This window comes from Chenopodium album, chromosome 23 (assembly GCF_948465745.1).
Source record: "Chenopodium album chromosome 23, dcCheAlbu1.1, whole genome shotgun sequence".
Classification (NCBI taxonomy): domain Eukaryota; kingdom Viridiplantae; phylum Streptophyta; class Magnoliopsida; order Caryophyllales; family Amaranthaceae; genus Chenopodium; species Chenopodium album.
The window spans coordinates 27,914,944-27,933,933 of NC_137856.1; the positions used below are offsets into that span (position 1 = coordinate 27,914,944).

General features: G+C 36.0%; 2 protein-coding genes across 2 annotated transcripts; both read right to left on the minus strand.

The window, feature by feature from the left end:
• Positions 1–251: 251 nt before the first annotated feature.
• Positions 252–7,566, minus strand: LOC145606713 (squamosa promoter-binding-like protein 1). Its single transcript, XM_081662539.1, has 10 exons — positions 6,256–7,566; positions 5,266–5,417; positions 4,820–5,182; positions 4,165–4,239; positions 3,964–4,071; positions 3,759–3,876; positions 3,407–3,545; positions 3,045–3,192; positions 1,535–2,134; positions 252–960 (listed from the first exon to the last, which is right to left on the minus strand). Exons 1-10 carry the CDS (start codon positions 7,028–7,030, stop codon positions 517–519), a joined length of 2,922 nt encoding a protein of 973 aa, XP_081518665.1. The 5' UTR covers positions 7,031–7,566; the 3' UTR covers positions 252–516.
• Positions 7,567–10,098: 2,532 nt separating this feature from the next.
• Positions 10,099–17,582, minus strand: LOC145609411 (squamosa promoter-binding-like protein 1). The gene is made up of 11 exons (XM_081664904.1): positions 17,133–17,582; positions 15,910–16,806; positions 14,611–14,762; positions 14,164–14,526; positions 13,472–13,546; positions 13,271–13,378; positions 13,070–13,187; positions 12,735–12,873; positions 12,401–12,542; positions 11,155–11,772; positions 10,099–10,811 (listed from the first exon to the last, which is right to left on the minus strand). The coding sequence occupies exons 2-11, from the start codon at positions 16,682–16,684 to the stop codon at positions 10,368–10,370; spliced, it is 2,934 nt and encodes a 977-aa protein (XP_081521030.1). The 5' UTR covers positions 16,685–16,806; positions 17,133–17,582; the 3' UTR covers positions 10,099–10,367.
• Between the last annotated feature and the right edge of the window lie 1,408 nt (positions 17,583–18,990).

The following is an 18,990-nucleotide window of genomic DNA, read 5'->3' on the forward strand; positions in this document are numbered from 1 at the left end:
AAACTCATTTTCTCCAATTTTGTATGCCATTTCCATGACCATAATCCCAGCCAACACCAAGATCCAAGCTTGTATAGATCTCTTCAATCAACTACAACGATTTTGAACCAACACATCAACCATTACAGCAAGCTTCTCAACCTCGTCTCTTCTCTTTTCTACAAAAATCATTCAGTCTGAAACTCTGAATCAACCATCTCCTAATCAACTGAACCAACTAAATATCAACTGAAGCAAGATCAAAAGAGCTATTACGACTAGGCAACAGTTCATTTATGAATAATTGTCTTTTACATTACACCTTTTGGTTAATTAGATGTTTGAATTCTATCTTCACTTTATAAATACAGAGCGAAAGATAAGATTACATGTACAAGGAGTGTAATGCTCATACAAGAATATATCTGAACAAACTACTAATTAGTCAGCTACACCCTCTTTTGTAGAAACAGGCAGTCCCCCACTCCAAACTTTTTTCACAAACCACTTAACACTATACAGCCGAATGTAAGTAAACTACACTGCTCCATATTTCAGTGTGTCCCACCTGAATGGCACGAAGACATAACAAACTCGAGGCATACTCTTGAAAAACAGAGCTGTACAAACACAAACTACAGCAATGGTAACAAGAGACATCACTACTGGCCTGCATGTTAGTGATGTTCCTCTGAATCCATAATTTGGCCTCTGCTCGCAAAGTTTGCAGTTTTGACTGATTTGCCACTTCTCAGTGTATAAGCTATTGAACTTTGCAGATTTGAGTTCATCAGACTGCTTTTGCTTGGATTTTAAGTTCGAGAGTCCAAGGATATCCACAACTACATGTTTGCCAGATGAATTTTGGTTAACTTTACTCTGGAATAGATCGATGTAATGGTTATGACCTCTAAGGTAAGCATAATCTTTTGGGGTCAATCCTGTGCTGTCTCGAGCGTTTTCCCAAGCTCCAATACCAACCTAAACAAGAGAAACATATTAGAGTCTAGAATGATCATTAGTAAACACAATCACTATTTAATAAGCCACAAAAGCACACAGCTTCTTTGGTATTTAGAATGGTGATGAAATTAGAGCAATTCTTACATGCAATCTCCAATTATTGAGTGATCAAGGTAGAGAGATTGTTGTATACACCCGGGTGTACGGTCTACGGTGCACCCAAGGGTATTTGTTTGCTCATTTGATGATAAAATGAGCACTAATTGTCGAAATGAGCAAACAATACTCTTGGGTGCACCGTGCACCCGGGTGCAAAACAATTTCTCATCAAGGCAATTTCGATAATAGTACAACACTTCCAATTAACATATACTTTCATTTCCGCTCATACTCACATCTATAGATGGTAACACATAATGATAATAACGAAATAATGAATGAAGAGAAGGTAAAATAACGGCAATTCACAAAATCACATGAGAACTTCATTACCAATTCTTTAATTTATTACCTAATAACTAAAGAGCTTTCTCAAAAAATATACTTAGCATTATTGTGAATAAATCAAAGCAAGCATCAATAATTTCATTACCATTCCAGGATCTTCAAGCAAGGCATCCAACATATTCTCGAAACCAGCACAACTGGCAGCTAAGTGCAAAGGGGTCAACCCATTGGAACCAGTGACATCAGGTCTGAATAAGAAGCTGCTGGGTGGTTCATCTGAGACTTTTGTATTCTTAGCTTTTCTGGGTATGTATCTTAACAAAAATTCCACCATTGACCTGCTATTTCTTTGGACGGCAGTGTGAAGGAGAGGCATCTCTGACAATGCATTTTCAACAGAAGCATGATGTCCAGTATCTACAATTCCACTGAACAGCAAATCCAGGAGTTTTCTTAAAACAGCACACCAATCATGGTCCATTGAAAAATCTATTAGCCACTTTAGTCGTACCAACGAGAAGAGGTCCAACTGGATATTAGTTTGGCCTGACATTGAGCTTACACGATTCGTATGTAGCAGCCAACCCATCTCATGTATAAACTCTAAGGCATCATTCCTTCTATCAAAACCCTCATCTGTACCGACAATCTCCATTACTCTTTCAAGCATGCAAATCTCAGAACAAATTTCAGGCTCTGCAACAATAAATGGAAAGAAGCAACCACTGAGGCCATAATCTTCCACCTGCATGAAAATAATTACCAGAAGTATCTCAGGGGACAAAAAGTAACAGGCTAATCCAGACACATTGAGCAGATTAATTTTAATTTCTAATACTCTGAATTACCAAGTAGAAACTGAGTGTACCTAAAAGTACATATCTGAAGTCTTAAACACATGTTCAGGGTAAGAATACTTTATCTTAAAACTGGATATATGAGGGAAACACATCCTTCATGTCACTTTTTATTAAAATCCAAATCTTAGAATCTTTGGCAAGCACCTTTTCATGTAATTTTTAATGCCGAAACAAACACAATTATGTAAGATTCTTTCACTTGTTTGCAAATGAGTTAAGAGTATACATAATTTTGATCTCAAATCGAAGCAAGCATATCATGCACATATCTTTATATCCCCTGTCCCACTTTCTATATTTGTTTCTCTACCATTTCAGGGTACAAGATAACATCAAATTCAACTGTAATGAAGTGCAATATATGGATTCGACACCCATATCCAAGTGCGTAACCAACACTTGTACTTGTGATGAAATGAAGTCAGGGTTAAGTAGCCTATTGATAGACCATAATGCCAACATACAACCAGAACCAACCAACTCACTTAAGACCAGAACTAAAATAACATTCGTGTCAGCACCAATTACTAATTTCAAGTAGGAAAGCTTCAAACGCTGCAGCCATCAGATTGGATCGCAAGATATTAAAAGAAAACTCTAAACAAAAATTTTATTTGGACACCGAAAGAACTAGATAACAATACATTCCTACATATTGTGAAAAAATATGATAGTAGAATGTATTAGTAGTTTGTATCCATCCTTAATGCATACGAAATTAGTTTACACAAGAGTGAGACACCGGAAGGAAAGCAACGACTGAGTAATCAACCAAGAAGCATGAGATAGAATTACCTCAATAAATCCTCTCCCAACAACATTTGGTATAGAGCAATGAAAGCTAAGAGACTGAACCTCATCCTGCTCGGCAGCAGTACTATCTACCAAGCTATAACAACAGCTATCTTGGACCAGATACTTCCCTTCTATAGCACAAAGTAACCTATACATAGTAAATTGAGATATACAAAAGTTAACAACTGCTAACCAAAGTCTCAAATGTAAGCCTCAAATATTTTACAGAAATTACAAATAAATAAATTAATTAATTAAAAATGTAATTAATGTATGTATTCCAGAAGGAAAGGTAACAATCAGAAGTTAACTCTCAAAAATGACAACTGAAGTAGCTTACATGAACATGATGGTTAAAGTACCTAGAAGTTGGCCCAGAGAGATTAGAACCCTTAACAACTAACTGCACTGTCTGAGCAGCAGGAACCGCAATGGGACTGATGCTTGAAATTCGACTGCCCTGGCTTTTGAGAGGTAGAGGAGTATCTAGAACAACCCGACCTTCAGCACAAGAAAAAAGAGCTGAATTAACAAGGGTAAAAAAGAATACTAACAGCTATATGACCCTTAAAAACAGATCATGATACTCTAAGTGATGAATCTGGTAATAAACTAATGTATGATATTTCAAACATTCATCTAAAAAAAAATTTAAAAACAAAAAAAAAAAAAAAAAAAAAAAAAAACAACTGGTGAGGCGGTGTGAAAACCAACCATCACAAATAAATGCTGCACTTTGCTGCACTCTGGTATAGATCCATCCTGTCTTCCAAAATGGATCATCAGACAGACTCAGGAGCCTACTCAAACTGGAGCTCATGTCATAGCAGAGCTGAAAGAATAATTGAAAGAAAAAAAAATCTCAGCATGTAGCCTTCGTAGAATAGGAAAACTACCAAGTCAAGGATAAGAAGAAAACCTCTTCCCATAAGGACTTGTTCAAACGAAGATATATTGTCAAAACAATGCAACCAGGCCTGATGTACCCTTCAATGTCCGAAGGTTTGTGGGACAACCAATCAAGAATCTGGAATGCACAGATTTAAATACCTCAACATTTTGAGCACGAGACAATTAATCAAACAATGGCCTAATCATAATAAGGGAGGAATACCATTACCTGTGTTCGCAATTGATGAGGCAAGTCATCTGGATCCTTACCAAAAAGCTTGAAAACAATACGATCAGTTCGGCCCTAAAAAGTTTTAGAATAATAAGGACAAGAGAAAAGACAAAGTGACAGAAAAAAGAATGACAAAAGGTCCAAGCATGTTTTTTGAATGGCCAAAGATATTCCTAACGGGTGGAACCAGACATTGCCAGCTAAATCATGTATAGCACTATAGCCCACCCCCTTCTCTCAGTACAAGAATGTAGTATGAGAAGTGCCCTCCCCTTTACACAAAACCTTGAAATGTTGATGATAAGGCAGATAACAGCATTATTTAAGAAGAATATAATCAAGGAATAATTAAACGCGTGCCACAAATTCTTGATGACATGCATGCAGCTTTTCCCAACTTAAAGACGCTGACTAATCTTGGGATCAATGTCCCAGTGTCATGCTCTCAGTCAAAGTCAATGTTAGAAACTAAGGAGTGGGGACCTCACCTGATTCTCTTATAGGCATAACAGCAGTTAGAAAGTTGAAATGAAAAGCATATATCCATGATGCCAATGCAAATATGTGTGGGTAAAAGGAAGAGGGGGTGTTCCAACCAAATAAATTCTAGTAAATTGTAAGCTCTATAGGCTCTACATGAAGAGGAATGTACCTGTGAATCACTGCCACTAGAACTAGAATGACCAGAATTTGAATCGGAGATTCCACTTGTTTGAGGTGGACTTGATTTCTGTAAATGTTCTGGCCAATATGCACAAGCAATAGAACCATGTCCATTTCCTGGAATATCTACACATTCCTGAGAGTCATCATAAACATTATTCAAGTCAATGCCAAGGTAAGCCCCAGGTAAACTTCCTTTTGTAGCTATGGAACCATCAGCTGGATGGAAAATGCCCGGTTGTGAAGCATATTGTGTTTTTTCTTTCAGATGCTGATTTTCTCTGGTCAGTAATCCTATATGTGCTTCTGCTGAAGGCACAGCTTGACATAGTTCTTGTGCGCTAGAAGGGTTCTGAATACCAGAAAAAGGATTTTAGAGGCTTCATGAAAAAGAAAGCTAATTTGCAATAAACCATCAGCGATAAGATCTGACACCTTTTCTGGAATTCCGACAGATATTCCTGCATTGAGTAACCTCTGGGATCCTTGCTGTAGTTCAGACAAGTTGCTTCCACTAACTTGACAAGCAAGATTTCTCAAAAGATGATAAATCAGATCTTGATCTTTTGTCTCGTCAGAACCATTTGCTGCAATTCACATAGAACTTTATAAAATCAAGCAAGAAGGATCAATTACACAGAAACAAGATAGGACAACTTGATTACATAACCAACTCCTTTAGGACCCTAGGCAACAAAATTAAAAAGCAACGTAGCTTGTACCATATCTCCAGCTATTATTTTGCTAGTCTAAATAATTACTTCTAAACTTGCCAGTGTCCACATTACTATAACAGTAAGGCGGGATGAAACTTTAAATCAAGATTGCAATCACTTAAAGCAACATTATGTTAAGCTTCTCTCTCTAACTTATTGTGAAGTAACATACGTATGTCGCATATTGTTTTAAAGTATATTGAAAACAACCTTATTAGTAACGAAAGATTGCATACATCCAACTTTCTGTTTCCCTGCACTGCAAAAACCACCTTAAAGGTGTTGGTTGATGTTTCAAATGAAAGTATGAATCAGAGGGATTATGTCTGTCAGAAACAGCTTAGAGTTGATGTACAAGGGATCCAGCTCTTATCAAGATGACAGAAGTGAGAACGACTACACTGTTTTTAAGATAAGATAACGACAATAAGTAAACCTACCAAAGGTCTTTTCGGATTTTACAATTGAGATTATATTACCAAATGCAACAATAGATTTTCTTTATTCAACATGTTTGACTACAAACATACGCTGAACTGAAGATAACAACATTGAGAGGTGATGGATGAGAAGAAGTGGACAAGTAAACCAATCAGTAATGGTCCAAATTCCAAAGTCCAATTTGATTACTGAAACACATAGCAATCAACAATGTCCATCATTAGCATCCAATTTGCATTTAAAAGACAAAAAAATATTAGTAACTTACAGTGCAGATTGGACAAAATTCTCAGCAGACTAACAAGTAGGTAGCCTGCACTCTTTTCATCAGTCAAGGAACCATCATTAGGTGAAGTTTCAGAAAGTGTTTTTCTTCTCCTCTTGTTATGCCCAGCCAGACGTCTACGACAGCTTCTCTTCCCTTCATCAAATTCTGGCAGATTATGGAACCTGCTACACTGCTGACAGAACCGTTGCATAAAATTTCCCACGAAAGCTTCACTGACTTTGGAGTGCACTTCACAAACTTTATGACGTCTATGGTAATCCTTAGCATTACTAAGATCAGCCGTACAACCTTCTACCTGACAGGCAGGTTGGGAAGTTCCAGTTCCAACAGACTTACTCTTCTTCACACTCTTCCCTTCCAACTTATCAGCTTCATCTTCTGCTATAGAATAAACCTGCTCACCCAACTTCAAATTCAATGGTCTACCTTCTTCATTCACCTCCTCATGAGGAACAACCACAAACCTCCTTCTCTTCTCCATTTCCCTCTTTCCTTTCTCATTAGTTTTACCGGTCTCTTCAGAACCTACATTAATGTTCGTTGCACGTTCCGGTGCAAGGGGAAAAAGCTGTATACTTCTACAATCTAAAGGTGTATGAGTAGTATTCAATGGAGTGGCAAGAAAAAGATCACCATCCCATTTCCAATCATTCAAATCCCATTCCAAAGTCTTCTTTCCTACTGCTTTCAGGTCAGACACCGGCATCACCGCCGAACTATAAACATCGACTTTCCCTCCCGTCTCAGCCTCCATTGTTTACAAATTAAACCCTCTAAACAGCACAATTTCCAATTATATGTTCAACTTTAATCTTAAACCCTGATTTGCCTACCCAATTCCATCAGATAGAGAATGCACCAATTAAACTAAGCTCCCTTGAAAACATATAACAAGAATTGCTCAATAAACCCCTCAAAAACAACTAACCAGCTTCTATGCATGAGCAAGAATTAAAATTTATACTAACAAAGCTACCAAATTACCAGTTCAACGAATCAAATCCTTCACAAATAAACTTAAATCGAAAACCCACAACACATTTTACAACAACATCAATAAAATCTTTTACAATACCCAGTTCTTTCTGTGAGTAAATTCAACAAACAGTTGAAGTGCAAATATATATACATAAAAATAAATACACTCTTTAACTCAAACCATTGAATCTAACCTTGATTCTGGCTTGCGAACAAAACGCAAGATCTGAAAACAAAAATTAAAATTAAATAAACAAATAAACGAAAAACCCCCAAAATGTAGAGAGAGGAATATTGGAGGACGATGTTGAATTTGTAAAGTGAGATAAATTCAGCTGCTGTTGAGTACCCTTTAGGTGCACCTGGGGTATTATCGTAATTTCAGTGAATAATTATTGTTGCTATCATTGATATGGAAATTGGGAAGTATAGAACACATGAGTTGGTATAGTACGAGTAGTAAACAACTAAACATGGGAGATTTTTACAATACAGACTGCAATTTTGAGTTGGAGTTTATTTGGTTTTCAAGTACTTGTATACTCCGTTGTCTTGTTTGCCTTATTATTTTATTACTAGTTCAGTGTTCCGCGCGCGTTGCGAGCTCACCATTTCACTAATCAAAATTAAGGCGCTAACAAGGAAGCACTAAACAAATATATTTGGATTACCTATTATAATTTTGTGTTTGAATTTACGAGATACATATGTAAAACAAATCGTTTAAAATCGAAATATGTTTGACATTGCTTCCTTTACACACGTGGTTTGTAATCACATAGTATTATGTGTTCAAGTAAGTAAACAATTTAGATAACCATTATTTCATAATTTTCAATACATATTGTTGACTTACATGTATCTTAAAAGTTTGTGTTATTGTAACTGTCAAATAAAGTATTGCATGTTTTATATGTCTATATGTATTGATTTGATTTACTTATTATTATGAATCTCAATGAATATAGAGTAACAATTTGTAAGTAGCTATCTATTATGCTGTTTAAGAAGGAATGTTATACATATACCTTAATGTATTACTTTAGCATTTGTATAGAATGTCATCAATGACCATGAATGGATAAAGTTCATTAGTTAAGTAATAGCAGAGCTTGACTAATACGTAGCTTGGATAGTCAGTTCTGAGAAAGATGACTCGATCTAAATTAGCTAGCAATTATCAGTGAGCATTACACATGTAAGTTATTTGTAATGTATCAAGAAGAATATAAGTTAATGTTGTATTCATATAAATCATTATACCTCTTTTGAACATACTTGACTTGTCATTATGGCTAGTATGACTCTTGGGAAAGAATGTTGAATTTGAGTTCTGTTTCAGTTTCTGAAAACAAAATATTGCTTAAGTCTTTTCATGTCAAAGCTATATTTAATTGCATTTAATGTGATACAAATTTCTAGCAATGTTTTAGCTCTATAAATAGCATTGTTTTGTTATCATATACAAATCAGCCACTGAATTATGATTATAAGCTAAGTATAAGCATATACATTAGTAATCTGTTTAGGCACTTGGATGGCTAATTTTGCACCTACGTTTACAATTTGTTTTGAAGGAAATCAGGAAGATAAGTTGGTATGAAATATACATTTTTAAGTTGTTGTTGTTATGCATGTAAGAAATGTAGCTGTATGTATGTGATTTGGTTGGTCTAATTTTTGCATGCTTCTGTTTGCTCCTTGCTAATTTAATATGTTGGGTTGGTGTTTTGCTAATGCATTTTCATTTACAACGTATTCCTGATGAATTCAGCAACATTTTATATGATGGCTCCAAAGGTGTTGGCCTGCAAGTGTATGGTCACTCTAAAATTTGGTAAGCTACTATGGCACATGAAGAGGACAGAGATGATTGGGTTACCGTGTTAGGAGATGGCTGGATCGATTTTGTGATTATTAGAAAAATAAACTTTAGTTGGGATTATAATAGGTAAGTCAGCAATAGTTGGAATTATTAAAATGTATTTTTCCTAATTTTTTTTGGAAATTTAAAATGTCTTTTCATTATTCGAAAATTAAGATGTATTCAGTAAAATTAGTTGTTGTAATAGCTAATAGATATGTGAATTGATAATAGTTGTGACTTGTGAGAGCAAAATAATTTAGCTAATAGGGTTAGAAGTAGTTCTTTGATAAAGGTTTCAACACCGTAAATTGTTGAAATACTAATACAAATTTTAATATGAGAAGTTTAAAGTAGATTTGGTAGTTTTTGACAAACACTACTCTAGATTAGCTTTTGTGCTTACTTCTTTAAAGCTAAAAGCTATAATCTACCACCAGTTATTCATACAATATTATACGATTACTTCCTATGAGTTAAGTAATGTTTTGGCTTGATCAAAACATTAAAAGCTACTCCAAAAATTGTTGTTGAGCATGCCCTTAGACCTAACAAAACAAGATGCTAAGTAGTGGTATGTTATCAATTTTTTCCGTGAGTAAATTCTAATGAGAACAATGATTCAAGTATTGTATGACGACATTAGCTAGTTTTGATGATGATAATCAAGTGAGGGAGAGCATGGAGAGAGTTAGAGGGAGAATGTTTGCGATGGGACGTGGCAATTGAGGCTTCAACTCGTTTTCTCCAATTTTTGTATTTCCATGATCAAATCTCAGCAAACACCAAGCTCAAAGCTTGTATTGATCTCTTCAATCACCTTTAACGATTTTGAACCAATACATCAGCAATTACAGCAAGCTTCTCAGCCTCATCGCTTCTCTTTTCTACGAAATTCAGTCTGAAACTCTGAATCAATCATTTCCTAATCAACTGAACCAACAAAATAACTGAAGCAAGATCCAAAGAGCTATTACGAGTTTACGACTAGGCAACAGTTCATTGATAAATAATTGTCTTTTACATTACAATTTTTGGTTAATTAGACGTTTGAATTCTATCTTCACTTTATAATACAGGGCAAAAGATAAGATTACATGTACAAGGAGTAATGCTCATACAAGAAAATATTTGAACAAACTACTCGTACTAATTAGTCTGCTACACCCTCTTCTTTAGAAGCAGGCAGTCCGCCACTCCCAACTTTTTTCACAAACCTCTTAACACTATACAGCCGAATGTAAGTAAACTACACTGCTCCATATTTCAGTGAGTCCCACCTGAATGGCACGAAGACATAACAAACTCGAGGCATACTCTTGAAAAGCAGAGCTGTACAAACACAAACTACAGCAATGGTAACAAGAGACATCACTACTGGCCTACATGTTAGTGATGTTCCTCTGAATCCATAATTTGGCCTCTGCACGCAAAGTTTGCAGTTTTGACTGATTTGCCGCTTCTCAGTGTATAAGCTATTGAACTTTGCAGATTTGAGTTCATCATACTGCTTTTGCTTGGAATTTAAGTTCGAGAGTCCAAGGATATCCACAACTACATGTTTGCCAGATGAAATTTTGTTAACTTTACTCTGGAATAGATCAATGTAATGGTTATGACCTCTAAGGTAAGCATAATCTTTTGGGGTCAATCCTGTGCTGTCTCGGGCGTTTTCCCAAGCTCCAATACCAACCTATATGAGAGAAACATATTAGAATCCAGAATGATCACTTGTAAACACAATCACTATTCATAAAGCCACAAACGGACACAGCTTATTTGGTAATTTAGATAATAGTGCAACACTTCCAATTAACATACATATTCATTTTCGCTCATACTCACGTCTTTAAATGGTAAAACGTAATGATGATAATGAATGAAGAGAAGGTTCAATAATGGGGATCCACACACTTACACAAGAACTTCATAAACAATACCTTAATTTATTTTACCAAATAACTAAAGAGCATTATCAAAAATATACTCAAGTATTATAGTTAATAAATCAAAGCAAGCATCGATAATTTCATTACCATTCCAGGATCTTCAAGCAAGGCATCCAAAATATTCTCAAAACCAGCACAACTGGCAGCTAAGTGCAAAGGGGTCAACCCATTGGAACCAGTGACATCAGGTCTAAATAAGAAGCTGATGGGTGGTTCATAATGTGACTGCTTCTGTTCCGAGCCTTTAGTATTTTTAACTCTTTTGGGTATATATCTTAACAAAAATTCCACCATTGACCTGCTATTTCTCTGGACGGCAGTGTGGAGGAGAGGCATCTCTGACAATGCATTTTTGACAGAAGCATGATTTCCAGTATCAACAATTCCACTGAACAGCAAATCCAGAAGTTTTCTTAAAACAGCACTCCAATCATGGTCCATTGAAAAATCTATTAGCCACTTTAGTCGTACAAAAGGGAAGAGGTCCAACTGGATATTAGGTTGGCCAGACATTGAGCTTAAACGATCCGCGTGTAGCAGCCAACCCATCTCATTTATAAACTCTAAGGCATCATTCCTTCTATTAATACCCTCATCTGTACCGACAGTCTCCATTACTCTTTCAAGCATGCAAATCTCAGAACAAATTTCAGGTTCTGCAACTATGAATGGAAAGAAGCAACCACTGAGGCCATAGTCTTCCACCTGCACGAAAATAATTACCAAAAGTATCTCAGGGAACAAAAAGTAACAGGCTATTCCTGACACATTGAGCAGATCATTCTAATACTCTGAATTACCAAGTAGAAACTGTGTGTACCCAAGTACATATCTGAATGTCTTAAACACATGGCTCAGAATTCAGGGTAAGAATAATTTATCTAAAAATTGGATATACGAGGGAAACACATCCTTCATGTCACTTTTTATTATATTCCAAATCCTAGAAGTCTTTGGCAAACCCTTTCATGACAATTTTTAATGCAGAGACAAACACAATTATGTCAGATTCTTTCACTTGTTTGCAACTGAGTTATGAGTATACATAATTTTGATCTCAAATCAAAGCAAGCATATCAAGTAGGAAAGCTTCAAACGTTGCAGGCATATGATTGGATCGCAAAATATTTAAACAAAACTATTAACCAAAATTGTATTTGAACACCAAAAGAACTAGATAGCAAAACATTCCTACAAATTGTGAAAAGATATGATAGTAGAATGTATTAGTAGTTTGTATTCATCCTTTATGTACAAGAAATTAGCTTACATGAGAGTGAGACACTGGAGGGAGAGCCCGAGTAATTAACCAAGAAGCATAAGATAGCATTACCTCAATAAATCCTCTCCCAACAACATTTGGTATAGAGCAATGAAAGCTAAGAGACTGAACCTCATCCTGCTCGGCAGTACTCTCTACCAGGCTATAACAGCTATCTTGGACCAAATACCTCCCTTCTATAGCACAAAGTAACCTATACATAGTAAAGTGAGATATACAAAAGTTATCAACTTCTAACCAAATCTCAAATGTAAGCCTTAAAATTATTTTACAACAATGTTTAAAAAAAAAAATGTATGTATTCCGTACGGAAGGGGAACAATCTGAAGTTAACTCTCAAAAATGACAACTGAAGTAGCTTACATGAACATGATGGTTAAAGTACCTAGAAGTTGGCCCAGAGAGATTAGAAACCTTAACAACTAACTGCACTGTCTGAGCAGCAGGAACCGCAATGGGACTGATGCTTGAAATTCGACTGCCACGGCTTTTGAAAGGTAGAGGAGTATCTAGAACAACCCGACCTTCAGCACAAGAAAAAAGAGCTGAATTAGCAAGGGTAAAAAAGAATACTGACAGCTATATGACCCTTAAAAACAGATCATGATACTCTAAGTGATGATTCTGGTAATAAACTAATGTATGATATTTCAAACATTAATCTAATAAAAATATTTAAAAAAAATTAAAAAAAAATGGTGAGGGGGTGTGAAAACCAACCATCACAAATAAATGCTGCACTTTGCTGCACTCTGGTATAGATCCATCCTGTCTTCCAAAATGGATCATCAGACAGACTCAGGAGCCTACTCAAACTGGAGCTCAGGTCATAGCACAGCTGAAAGAATAATAGAAAAAAAAGTCTCAGCATGTAGCCTTCGTAAAATAGGAAAACTACCAAGTCAAGGATAATAAGAAAACCTCTTCCCATGAGGACTTGTTCAAACGAAGATATATTGTCAAAACAATGCAACCAGGCCTGATGTACCCTTCAATGTCCGAAGGTTTGTGGGACAACCAATCAAGAATCTGGAATGCACAGATTTAAATACCTCAACATTTTGAGCACGAGACAATTAATCAAACAATGGCCTAATCATAGTAAGGGAGGAATACCATTACCTGTGTTCGCAATTGATGAGGCAAGTCATCTGGATCCTTACCAAAAAGCTTGAAAACAATCCGATCAGTTCGGCCCTAAAAAGTTTTAGAATAATAAGGACGAGAGAAAAGACAAAGTGACAGAAACAAGAATGACAAAAGGTCCAAAGGATATTTTCTGAATGGCCAAAAAGATTCCTAACGGGTGGATCAAGGCGTTGCCAGCTGAAGCGTATATAGCCCATCCCAATAACCACCCCCACCCCCCAAACCCCCCTTTCTCCCCGTAAAAGAATATAGTGTGAAAAATACCCTCCCCTTTACACAAAACCTTGAAATGCTGATGATAAGGCAGATAACAGCATTATAGCCATTATTCAAGAAGAATGCAATCACAGAATAATTAAACGCATGTCCAAATATTCTTGATGACATGCATGCAGCTTTTCCCAAATTAAAGACGCTGACTAATCTTGGATCAATGTTCCAGCGTCATGTTCTCAGTCAAAGTGAATGCTAGAAACTAAGGAACGGGTGGGGGGGGAAGCCTCATCTGATTCTATGATAGGCATAACAGCAATTAGAAAGTTGAAGTGCCAAGCATCTATCCATGATGCCAATACAAAATATGTTTGTGTAAAAGGAAGAGGGGGTGTTCCAACCAAATCTGGTAATTTGTAAGCTCTAGAGGATCTGCATGAAGAGGAATGTACCTGTGAATCACTGCCACTAGAACTAGAATGACCAGAATTTGAATCGGAGATTCCACTTGTTTGAGGTGGACTTGATTTCTGTAAATGTTCTGGCCAATATGCACAAGCAATAGAACCATGTCCATTTCCTGGAATATCTACACATTCTTGAGAGTCATCATAAACATTATTCAAGTCAATGCCAAGGTAAGCCCTAGGTACACTTCCTTTTGTAGCCATGGAACCATCAGCTGGATGGAAAATGCCCGGTTGTGAAGCATATTGTGTTTTTTCTTTCTGATGCTGATTTTCTCTTGTCAGTAATCCTATATGTGCTTCTGCTGAAGGCACAGCTTGACATAGTTCTTGTGCGCTAGAAGGGTTCTGAATACCAGAAAAAGGATTTTAGAGGCTTCATGAAAAAGAAAGCTAATTTTCAAATAAACCATCAGCGATAAGATCTGACACCTTTTCTGGAATTCCGACAGATATTCCTGCATTGAGTAGCCTCTGAGATCCTTGCTGTAGTTCAGGCAAGTTGCTTCCACTAACTTGACTAGCAAGATTTCTCAACAGATGAGAAATCAGATCTTGATCTTTTGTCTCATCAGAACCATTTGCTGCAATTCACATTGAACTTTATATAATCAAGCAAGAAGGATCAATTTCACAGAGACAAGATGGGACAACTTGATTACATAACCAACTCCTCTAGGACCCTAGGCAACAAAATTAAAAAGCAACGTAGCTTGTAACATATCTCCAACTATTATTTTGCTAGTCTAAATAATTACTTCTAAACTTGCCAGTGTCCACATTGCTAACAGTAAGGCGGGATGAAACTTTAAATCAAGATTGCAATCACTTAAAGCAACATTATTTTAAACTTCTGGTGGAATGAAAGCTCTATAATACTTGGTGTATGAGGGCAACCACAGGCATCTAGCTAAAACGGTACAGATGTAAATAGATATAGACAAGAAAGAAGAATCTCAGAAAAGATGATACGCCTTAAAGGCTTAAAGCACATCTATAAATACCCCTATTTCTTGGTCTGACATTTTTGGTACTTTACAGTTACACTCGGCTAGGCACTGACTTAAGCATCAGAGGGAGTTTTCCTCAGTCAACCCCTAAGGGTAGCAAATCTTGGTTTACTTTTATCTTTAATCAAAGATTTAGCACTTTTAATTATTGTAAAGTAACATGCATATGTTGCATATCAATTTAAAGTATATTGGAAACAACCTGTCCATTTTTAACAAAGAAAGATTGCATACATCCAACTTTCTGTTTCCCTTCAGGGAAAAAACCACTCTAAAGGTGTTGGTGCAAATGCATTGTTGATGTTGAAATGAAAGTATGATCAGAGGGATTATGTCTGTCAGAAACGGCAAGAGTTGATGTAAAAGGGATCCAGCTCTTATCAAAATGACAGAAGTGAAAACATATACACTGTTTTAAAATAAGATAATGACAATAAGTAAACACACCAAAGGCCTTTTCAAATTCTACAATTGAGATCATTCGCTAAATATACTACTGAATGCAACAATAGATTTCCTTTATTCAACATGTTTGACTACAAACACATGGTGAACTGAAGACAACAACTTTAAGAGGTGATGGATGAGAAGCAGACAAGTAAACCACTGCAGTAACAGTCCAATTTAATTAAAAAAAAAACACATAGCAATCAACAATGTCCATCATCAGCATCCAACTTGCATTAAAAAAGACACAAAATGTAAGTAAACAAATACTTACAGTGCAGATTGGACAAAATTCTCAGCAGACTAACAAGTAGGTAGCCTGCACTCTTTTCATCAGTCAAGGAACCAACATTAGGTGAAGTTTCAGGAAGTGTTTTTCTTCTCCTCTTGTTATGCCCTGCTAGACGTCTACGACAGCTTCTCTTCCCTTCATCAAATTCTGGCAGAGCATGGAACCTGCTACACTGCTGACAGAACCGTTGCATAACATTTCCCACAAAAGCTTCACTGACCTTGGAGTGCACTTCACAAACTTTATGACGTCTATGGTAATCCTTGGCATTACTAAGATCGGCCATACAACCTTCTACCTGACAGGCAGGTTGGGAAGTTCCTGTTCCAGCGGACCTACTCTTTTTCACACTCTTCCCTTCCAATTTATCAGCTTCATCTTCTGCTATAGGATAAACCTGCTCACCCAACTTCAAATTCAGTGGTCTACCTTCTTCATTCAACTCCTCATGAGGAACAACCACAACCCTCCTTCTCTTCTCCATTTCCCTCTTTCCTTTCTCATTAGTTTTACTGATCTCTTCGGAGCCTACATTATTGTTCATTGCAAGTTCCGGTCCAAGGGGAAAAAGCTGTTTACTTCTACAATCTAAAGGTGTATGAGTAGTATTCAATGGAGTGGCAAGAAAAAGATCACCATCCCATTTCCAATCATTCAAATCCCATTCCAAAGTCTTCTTTCCTACTGATTTCGGGTCAGACACCGGCATCACCGCTGAACTATAAACATCGGTTATCCCTCCCATCCCAGCCTCCATTGTTTACAGATATAACCCTCAAAACAGCTCAATTTCCAATTATGTATGCAACTTTAATCTTAAACCCAGATTTCCCTACCCAATTCCATCAGATAGAGGATGCACCGATTGAACTAAGCTCCCTTGAAAACATATAACAAGAAATTCTCAATAAACCCCTCAAACCAACTAACCAGCTGATATACATGAGCAAGAATCAAAATTTATACTAACAAGGCTACCAAATTACCAGTTCACCGAATCAATACCTTCACAAATAAACTTAAATCGAAAACCCACAATACAGTTCACAACAACATCAATAAAAATCACATCTTTTACAATACCCAGTTCTTTCTTTGAGTAAATTCAACAAACAGTTGAAGTGCAAATCTATATACATAAAAAAGAAAAAAGAAAAAAAAAAAAAAAAAAAATACACTGTATAACTCAAAACATTGAATCTAACCTTGATTCTGGCTTGCGAACCAACCGCAAGATCTGAAAACAAAAATTAAGATCTAAAAAAAAAAAACCAAAACCCCAAAATGTAGAGAGAGGAATATTGGAGGACGATGTTGAATTTGTCAAAAAGTGAGATAAATTGAACCCAAATTGAAGGGAGACATGAAAAAACCCACTTTAGAAAACAACAAAAAAAACCGAGTAATCGTACAAAAATGTTATCTTTATTTTTTTTTTTGTAAAAAATAGGGGTTTTCTTTTGTAATTATATTTAAATTTTCTTCATCTAAAAAAAAAAAAAAAAAAGTAATCTTGGACTATTGAGTATTGCAGTACAAAAAATTGATTAAAGTAATATGAAAACCACTGTCTAAATCTATGGAAGTTAGGCGAATCTACCAAAACAGGGCCACAATTATGGGCAATTGATTCTCTCTCATCAAAAAAATTGTTTGGAAGTCTAAACAACTAAAATAAGAAGATTGATTTTTGCACACAAATTTTGCTCCCAACCAGATACATAGTACTGGAGTGGACTGTGGACCCTATTTTGCAACGAAAAGTTTGTGGGATGTATGTCAGCATCATTTTAGTTAGGTAATTCTTTTTTTTATTGTTTTTTCAAAAAAAAGAAAAAAAAAACACTTCTTGTAATATTTGGGCATGTGTTTGAAAAAAACTGTGAACGAGTAGGGCAAGCCTCGGAAGAAATAACAAGGTTAGGAGAAACTAATAAGAAACAAAAATAATCAATACGACTAAAAGGAAGAAAAAGAAACAGCTACCCTAGCTTCTCATGCACCAATCTCGGTCAAGCCATTGCGCTAAGAACCTCTAATAATACAACATGAAGATTTTTAAGGACTGCTTTATAGAAACGAGTTTTTCTTCTGAATTAACCTCATAATTAGCTAACCTATCCATTGTTTGATTAGCTGCATAATAACAACAATTAAAAGCTTAGCTTTTGTACAAGTGTAAAAGCCACAATACAAGGCAAACGGTTTATGAAGCTCTCCACTACTATCTCTAACCAAGCCTCCTACCCTTGCCCTTCCTAGGTTACCCTTTGTTGCACCATCCGTATTTAATCACATTCACACAATTTGAGGCCTCAACCATTTAATATATACTTCTTATCATTTTCTTTACTATCTATTATAAAGTAAATTTCAATCTCACATTTCATGGCTATTTTAATTGTTACCATTTGAGCAAATATACAAGCTTGCTTGGTTAGCTGGATTATTAAGATTTGCATAAGAGCACCTCTGGTTTTGCCATCTCTATAGCCACACAAGGTGCCTACAAAAACTCTCACGTCATTCGCTTCCTTAGTTTGCTTGCTTTTATGAAGAATCTAGTCAGTATATGGAATAACACTCAATATACTAATAAAAGTCAACATTAGTGACTAAGTCCGATTTTGAGCTTTAACCATAAATTTAAGTTTTTGGTTGAGTGGACCTCTAACATAGTATATTATAGAACCTTTAAGACAAAGAGGTCATGGGTATTAATCTCATCCACCCCTCTTTTCATGTGGAATATTTAGCAATGGGTATGAGGAGGCCCATGCCGCATCCACATTTCAATAGGTTCTTATGTGAGGGAGTGTCATAGAGACTAAGAATCAATCTTGAACTTCAACTATGAACTTAAACTTTTGTTGAGTTGGTCCTTGACATTTAGTTTCATTCTATCACATTAAGCAAGCAGTATCCAAACTAAATCAAACTCAAATCATGATTCAAAACAAATTTTAAACTCTCTTATTGCAGCTTGGAACCAAACGGTCCAAATTAAACCAAACAAATGTCTGAGGGCTAGTTTGTCTTCATTTTGTGTAAACAAAAATTGGG